General features: G+C 50.1%; 1 protein-coding gene across 1 annotated transcript in view; it reads left to right on the top strand.

Moving 5' to 3' along the window:
- LOC107116870 (gamma-aminobutyric acid type B receptor subunit 2-like) overlaps positions 1 to 8,176 on the top strand; it is a 293,581-nt gene that overhangs the window by 207,323 nt on the left and 78,082 nt on the right. The window contains exon 9 of the mRNA XM_015418893.1: positions 5,519 to 5,651. Within this exon, the coding sequence (XP_015274379.1) occupies positions 5,519 to 5,651 (133 nt within the window). The remainder of the gene's footprint in view (positions 1 to 5,518; positions 5,652 to 8,176) is intronic.

Genomic DNA, 8,176 nt, shown 5'->3' on the forward strand with positions numbered 1-8,176 from the left:
AGGACAGGGCATGGGCTGGACTCTGGCAGCAAGTGGAGAAGAAGTCATGTGCCCTGTCCATTTTGGTCCATTTTAGACCATCTGATAACTAAGCAGACCTGGGATCCCTGGACCGGCCAGTCGCACACCCTGAGGGTCCTATCGGATCTGTCATCCCTGCAGCTGGTCACCCGCTCCCCCCACCCTGAGAGCACCAAAGAATCCTAAGGTAAATGTCGCTTTGAAGAGCGTGGCTTTGGAAGCCGGCCAGATAAGCCAAGCTAGAATGTAAAAAGTGATGGGTCTGTGGGGTTGGGTGCTCTGGTCCTTACTAAGGAAAGAGATGGCCACCGTATGCCCAGGCAGGGTCCTGGGGGCGAAGCCAAATACTGGAGGACTAACACCTCTGGCATTGGCCAGGTGTAAGGCTCCCCTTCCCCCCAACGTGGGTCCAAAAGGCCAGGAAGGATGAGGCTGTGGAAGAGTAGGAATGCAGGGTGGATGGCACAACTGGGCTAAGTGCTCCCTCCATCGTGGCACATTCCCAAGTGCCCAGAGTTCTTTCGGGAATGGATGCCGGTAACGGTTGTCCTCCAGTGCCAGACCGCAGAACCTCTCCTCCTGAAGGCAAGACAAGGCATCCACCATGTTGTTATCGACACCTGTGACGTGCTGCAGTGAAAACGTTATATTAGCAGAGAAACAAACCAGAACAAATCTGAGTACCGAGTGCATGACGTGCTCTAAGCATGATGCCTGCTTGTTAATAACCCACACCACAGCCTGGTGGTTGCACCAGAACTGGACCCTCCTGTTCCTGAACTGCTCCCCCCAAATGCCTCCTGCCATGAGAACTGGAAACAGCTCTGAGAAGGTGAGATCACGTAAGATACCAGATTCCACCCATAGCAGTGGCCAAGGCTATGTGCGTCAGCACCCATTGTAGTATACACCATAGCCAATGCTGCCTGTGGCCTCAGACTGGACCTAAATGCTACTGCCCAAGTATGGCGGTTCCTGGCAAATGGTAACCCTGTTACGGTGTGCTAAAAAGACCAAGCATACCTTGAGGTCCTTTCTCATGCCCCAAATCAACCTTGCATGGTGATAAGGGGCCCCTGCTGTAGGCTGTGCTAGGAGTACACATGAGGCCCGACCCTGGGAAACCACCCGGCAAGTGAAATTCAAATGCCCAGTGAGTGACTGAAGCTCCTTCAGAGTATACTTTGGGTGAGCCAGGACCTGGGTGATGAGAGCTTTAAGGGCCAAAAGCTTGTCCTCCGGAAGATGGGACAGCCCAGCTACCGAATCCAGTTGAGTGGTCAGGCCGTCTGTCTTTTCCTGTGCCAGTGGTAGCCCCAGTTCTGCTGCGAACGACTGAAGGGCTGCAAGATGCCTTGTGGCATCTAAATAATGGGCGCTATGTGGCCGCTGTGGCAACATCCAACATTTCCCTGGCTGATTTTGAGTTGCCGGAATCTGTGTAGACAGGCCGGCCGGTAAAAGATATCTAAAAGTGATAGGTGAAACTGTCTCAAAGGTAACTGGCTGCTGCCCAAAAGGGACAGAGGTCAAGTAAGGGCATGAAGCCTAACGGGGGGGTGGCCAGCCCCCCCCGTGCCCCCCAACTGGGTTGCTCATTCCCTTCTGTTGGTATTGGATGCTGAAGAGCCGCTGCGTCCGCCCACCTTGCCTGTGGCGATATTCGAGGAGGGCCAAATGCCTTGAAAGGACTGCTGGCCAGCAGGAAACGGGAGCAGGACCGTTTGGGATGGAGGCCCAAGTACAGCATGCAACTGTGTCCAAATTAACAGTGCGCCCTCTGGCACTTCTCCTGATTGAACTCCCAGCATACCTTGTGGGACGGGTCAGGTCTGATTGCCCTGGATGTACGGGCTGACCACTAATAACCGCAGTTTGTCATTAGTAGGGTTCCATCTGCCCTGACCTGGATAGCCCAGAGGGCAAGCCCGATCTCGTCAGCTCTCGGAAGCTCAGCAGGCCGACCCTGATGAGTGCTTGGAAGGGAGGCCTCCGAGGAAGACCCGGGCTCAGGACTCAGAGGCAGGCAACGTGAAAGCCACCTCTCCGAAAGTGTCCGAGACCCAGCAGGGGTTGCCAGGAGCCACCATGACTCCCGGGCATGCAAGCACATGTGCGCACACAGACAAATGCTAAAAAGAAAGAAAGAAAAAATAAGGTCTCATCTGGGCTTTAGGACTCAGAGGCAGGCAATGGCAAAGCCACCTCTCTGGAAGTGTCCGAGCCCCAGCAGGGGTTGCCAGAAGCCACCATGACTTCCAGGCATGCAAGCATGTGCGCACACAGACAAACACTAAAAAGAAAAAGAAAAAATAAGGTCTCATCTGGGCTTTTTGTTGAGAGACGCTCACCCACAAAATGCCTCATCGCATTTTGCAGCCCTTTTGCCCACCAGTGCCTGTGCCCGCAAGACATTGCCCAGGTGGTTGTTGGATAGGCAGACATGACTGTACCTCCATTAAGACCGAATAGACGGTCAACCAATTAGTAAACGTCTAATCTGCCTCATCCTTTTTTCCACCCTACCTGTCCCTTTTTGAGGACCGTCCTCTGCCTTGGGTTTTAGCAAAAAATCCACCTAGGAACCACTCCTGAATCTTTCGAGATAGGTGAATGTGTGTGTGGGGGGGTCCTCCCTATCCCCAAAAGTAGCAGTGATGGTAGAGGAAACAGTGGCCCCATTGCTTGCCCAGGTGGCTCCCGGGCCATCCCCCACCTGCTCAGTAGTTTCCCACGTCGATACTCTAGGGCCTCTCAATCCTCCCAACCATCAGGTTCGAGACCGTCTCGCCAACACAGGAGCCATGTTGTGGATCCTCTGTCTGGCCTGGCCCCCCCGTGCAACCCTGCAGCTCTAACCTCGGGTTTGGAACCTGCTCCTGACCATTCCCTCCAAGAGACTATGGACCCAGTCCACACACCTGTCCCGTACCCGCTGTCTGGAGATGTACAGACTTCTTCCTCTGAACCATCTAATGTCAATACCAACGACTCAGATTCGTACAAGGGTGATGCACTCTACAAATCCTCTGAAGTTGCCCATCAAGTTGAGCTCATTTGGCGTATGGCAGAGGCCCTTCAGGCCCTGATCAGGAAGAGAGGAAAATAGATGCATTGGGCAGGAAAATATATTCCTTGACTACCATCGTGTCAAAAATGCATAATTATCTCTCCAATTTGGCGGCTTACAGTTTCCATCTAGCCAGCCAGTCCGTACCCTTGATTCTGGACTTGCCTTCGCCCTTCCCGCAAGGAGCCACTTCTATGGCAGTGAAGATTTGCAGGGTCTCTAGCCACAGCTATTGCCTTTGGCCAGCATGCCTGGCTCTGGTCTGCTTCTCTCCAGCCTGACGTCAAAGCCAAGGCAGAAGATCTGCCTTTTGATGGTGAGGGCCTGTTCCATGCCTCCACTAATGACGCCCTATCCACCATGGTTGACAGCATGAAGTGCGCTAGGAACCTCGGGGTCCATCAGCCACGTGCCCAGCGCCAGCTCAGATCCAGGCACTGGAGGACCACCTACCCCAAGTATCAGTGCTCCCTGCAAGCATCGAACTTTGACTAACTTGGAGGAAATCAGATCCAGGCACTGGAGGACCACCTACCCCAAGTATCAGTGCTCCCTGCAAGCATCGAACTTTGACTCACTTGAAGGGAAAAGTTCATCCCTCCTAAGCAGTCATACCAGCCCAAGCACAAGCCTTCATTTGGTAAGAGGTCCACACAACAACCCAAGCGGCCTCTTTGGCTCACTCCATCTTACAGTGCCCCCCTCTCCCACCGTCACCCTGCCCGTGGGTACCAGGCTGTGTCCTTACCTTCCAACTTGGGGTGCAATCACTGCAGATGCCTGGGTCCTCCTAGCCACTGTCCTGTTCCATTGCAGCTCACGACTCACCCAAGTGTGTGGCCTGCACAGAGACCAGGAAGCAGATTAAAAGGTTGCTTGCCTGTCACTGAAGATGTCTGAGTGGTCATCCGTGCAGTCACACCCACCCACCCACCCACCCTTCCCCACATCTGGCATCTCTCGTTCATTTACCTATAGCTGATGGGACTGAGTGGGAGGGTGCTTTCTCCCCACCTCCAGGGCATGTGCAGTCAGTGCCTGCTCCCCAGAGAAGGGGGGGAAATCATGCCCCCCCCAAAAAGTTCGAGGCTAGCTCTGATATCCTCCGAGGATGGGTGTGCGCACAGGTCTTAACCCAAGTGTGTGACTGCACAGATGGCAACGGAAAGATCATCAACTACAGGCAAACAACCTGGGGGTTTTCCCCACTCTATGAATCCTCAGCTAATTAAACTGCTGTGTAACATAAATAATTGCTTTAGTGTAGGAGATTAAAGACATTTAATGCTGATCTAAACTTCTTTATATAGCAGGCCATAGATTTGCATATTTCTTGAATTCTGTACATACAGTTACTTTGCTTAAATTCAACAATCTTGCATAAAATCGTTCATTTTCAGATTGTTCTCAACAGCCATTTGAGAGTGTCGGGTGTTCTCAGGTGGAACACCCACCAAATAAAGGTCTTGCACATCGTCCAGGGAACTTCCGTCGATTCCCTGTTTCTGATATGGATTCTGTCCTTCCCTCTCATTTTCTTATACCAGTAATTTTTCTCATAGGCCATGAATTTCCGCTCCAATATGTATAAGTCTGAGTTTCAAACCATGAATGAACTTCATTTCCTCTGTAAAAAATACAGTCAATTTTTAAAACAGATTGGTTGTACTTGTACACAGTACAAAACTGACTATTTGATACTCTGTTTCCATTGTTAATGGAGCTGTGGTGGCTCAAGTGGTTAAGATGCTGAACTGCAGGCTGTGGAAGGTCAGTAGTTCAGCAGTTCGAGACCCGAGTGTGCCGCATGACGGAATTTCACCATCCCCGTCTCTAGTTCCAGCTCCTGCCAACTTAGCAGTTCGAAAGCAAGAAATTGCAAGTTGATAAATAGGTACCACTTTGGTGGGAAGGTAACAGCGTTCTGTACGCCTTGGCGTTTAGTCATGCCGGCCACATGACCACGGAAACGTCTTCGGACAGCGCTGGCTCTTCGGCTTGGAAACGGAGATGAGCACCGCAACCCTAGAGTCGGATTTGACTGGCTTTCGAGCAACGGGAAACCTATACCTTTACCTTCCATTGTTACATATATAGTTATTTTCCAATATGATTAACATATTTGCGTGTTTCTGTACATTAATTTTCTGTCACTGGGGATCTTTGATCCACCTGTCTTTGTGTGTGTCCTATTTTTGCTGATTTTTCCCCATGCACTAGCAGTGCAGTCCCTGTGAAGAGCCGCTCCAGTCTAAGCCCACTGGTTTCAATGGGCTTAAATGGGAGTAGCCCTTCATAGGATTGGGCTGCAAGTCTTCTTGGCACCGCCTGCTCTGTGGAGCCCTGCCTGTTGCATTGTGGACGTCCTGTCTGTTGCCCCGGTGGACGGCCCTGTACAGTGACGGCTTTCTGGTCTTCTCTCTCCAGATTGATCAAGATGTCCAGTCCCTACATGAACAATCTCATTATTCTCGGGGGGATGCTCTCCTATGCATCTATATTCCTTTTTGGCCTTGATGGATCCTTTGTCTCTGAAAAGACTTTTGAAACACTTTGCACCGTAAGTAACTTGGAACCGTTTTCATTGCAGTGCTCCCTGTTTTGCCTTTCTGCAGAAGCTGCGGAACCCTGACCTGAAGCTATCGCTGCTTTTGAAGCCTTGACCGAGTATGGAACAGGAAAATGAGAGAGAGAGAGAGAGAGAGAGATAAAAGAGAGTTAAAAGAGAGTTAAAAGAGAGCGTGGAGGAGGGTGTGGGTGACGAGCAGTACAATCCTAACACCACTTTCATGGGAGTAAGCCCCCTTTGAAGAGACCTGCTTGAGCTTCTGACTAGACCTCCTTAGGGCTTGCTCTCTAAGGGGGGGAGCAGGAGCCCCTGGCCAAGCCGCAAGCCGCGGGAGAGGGGGGCGGGGGGAGGGCCTTCCGCCCACTACTAGGGGTGTTTTGCAAGCTATTTAGAGTAGACCTGCCTGCTCAGGGGAAGTAAGAGGACAAACCACAGTGCAGGAAGTTCCCGTCACTGACAGAAAAGTTTTCCTTATACCAGCAAACCAGAAAGGGGGGGGCATAATAGTCCTAAAGCGACCAAATTTCAGTTTGCGCTGGTTTGGAAGGAAGTCCTCTTTTGCCGCCACCTTCTTTCCAAAAGGCCAGCACGGCCCCTCTCTGCCTTCCCGTCAGTGAAGGGGGGAAATCCATCTGTTTCTCCTTCCTCCTGTAGAATCTCATCGGTCCAAAAAAACCAAAATCTTCTTTCCTTTAACCTGTTGGGATATTCCTAACAAGGGGTTGGAATTCGGCAATCAGTTCGCACAAGGATGACCAGTTTTGCTTTCCCCTTCTCCCTGTAGCTCTTTCTGACCCCTGGAAGCTGACTCCTGGGATCAGGGGGGCCTTGTGGAGCCCTGTGGGTCAGTGGGAGCAGCATGGCAGGAGGGAGTGTGGAGTGAGACCGAGCCGTCCGCTCAGCCCCTTAATGGAGGAGGCAGAAGGGTGGTTTCTAACACTTCGTCTTCCTCACTGCAGCTCATGCTTAGGTGCCAGTTGAAGTTCTTCTAGCCAGATTTATTTCCATTCTTTGTCTTCTCCAGGACGTTTATTCTAGTATAACCTGTGATAAGCCCTTTATGGCCAGGGGCCAGCATGCCTGAGGGACCGCCTTTCCCCCCATGTGCCCCGGAGAGTGCTGCACTCAGGGACGCAACATCTCCGGGCTCTCCCTGGCCCTAAAGAGGCCAGACTGGCCACGACCAGGGCCAGGGCCTTTTCTCTGGTGGCTCTGCGCTGGTGGAATGAGCTCTGCGAGGACAGCAGGGCCCTGCGGAGTTTACTACAATCCCGCAGGGCCTGTAAGAGGGAGCTCTTCCACCAGGCATTCGATTGAGAAGCCACATATAACATCTGATACAAAATTAGAGCCTTACCTTGGAATTTCACCATCAGCTATTATTACAACTGACGGATACCTGAGTATGTAATTACTTGGAAATCATGTTTCACCATCTTATAAGCAATATCTATGTATACCACCTTTCAATTGTTTTTTTATGATTTTAACTGTTTTAAACTTCTACTGTAAGCCGCTCTGAACCTGGCTTGGTGGGGAAGACGGGGTATACATCTAATAAACAAATGAATGAATCAATAAAAATAATTCCCAGAATGCAAATTAAACTTCCCCAGAACTCTGGCTTTTATGTAAGTTACCCGTGGGGTGCGGTGTCATTTCAGCACAATCAAAACTTGTAACTGCTTCCTGGGGTGAGGCAGGTGCTAAAAGGAGTGTGGGGCTGCAGTTTTCAAGTGTAAAATGCAGTCTGTGGAAAAGGTGAACCAATCCTTCCTCCCCCTCCTCCAAACCAGTCCGGCCTTCTCAGTCCTCTGAACTGATAGCGGGTTTCATCCAGAGTAAAACTACTAAACGGCCAGAATACATCATTTAGCAATACTTTTATAGTGTATTTTTGTATCGTTAGTATCGGGGGCACCACTTGCAAAAATATATGGAAATATATTGAGTTAAGTATGAAGTTAAAAGGTGAACAGAGTTGAAGAGGCACCTTTGAATTGTTTTTTATGATTTTAACTCTTTTACTGTAAGCCGCTCTGAACCTGCCTTGGTGGGGAGGACGGGGTATACATCTAATAAATAAATAAATGAATCAATAAAAATAATTCCCAGAATGCAAATTAAACTTCCCCAGAACTCTGGCTTTTATGTAAGTTACCCGTGGGGTGCGGTGTCATTTCAACACAATCAAAACTTGTAACTGCTTCCTGGGATGAGGCAGGTGCTAAAAGGAGTGTGGGGCTGCAGTTTTCAAGTGTAAAATGCAGTCTATGGAAAAGGTGAACAAAGCCTTCTGCCCCCTCCTCCAAACCAATCCGGCCTTCTCAGTTGCAGCCTCTGAACTGATAGCGTGTTTCATCCAGAGTAAAACTACTGAACGGCCAAAATACATCATTTAGCAATACTTTCATAGTGTATTTTTGTATCGTTAGTATCTAGCGCACCACTTGCAAAAATATATGGAAATATATTGAATTAAGTATGAAGTTAAAAGGTGAACACAGTTGAAGAGG

This window comes from Gekko japonicus, unplaced genomic scaffold, assembly GCF_001447785.1.
Source record: "Gekko japonicus isolate JY-2015 unplaced genomic scaffold, Gekko_japonicus_V1.1 scaffold1976, whole genome shotgun sequence".
Classification (NCBI taxonomy): Eukaryota; Metazoa; Chordata; class Lepidosauria; order Squamata; family Gekkonidae; genus Gekko; species Gekko japonicus.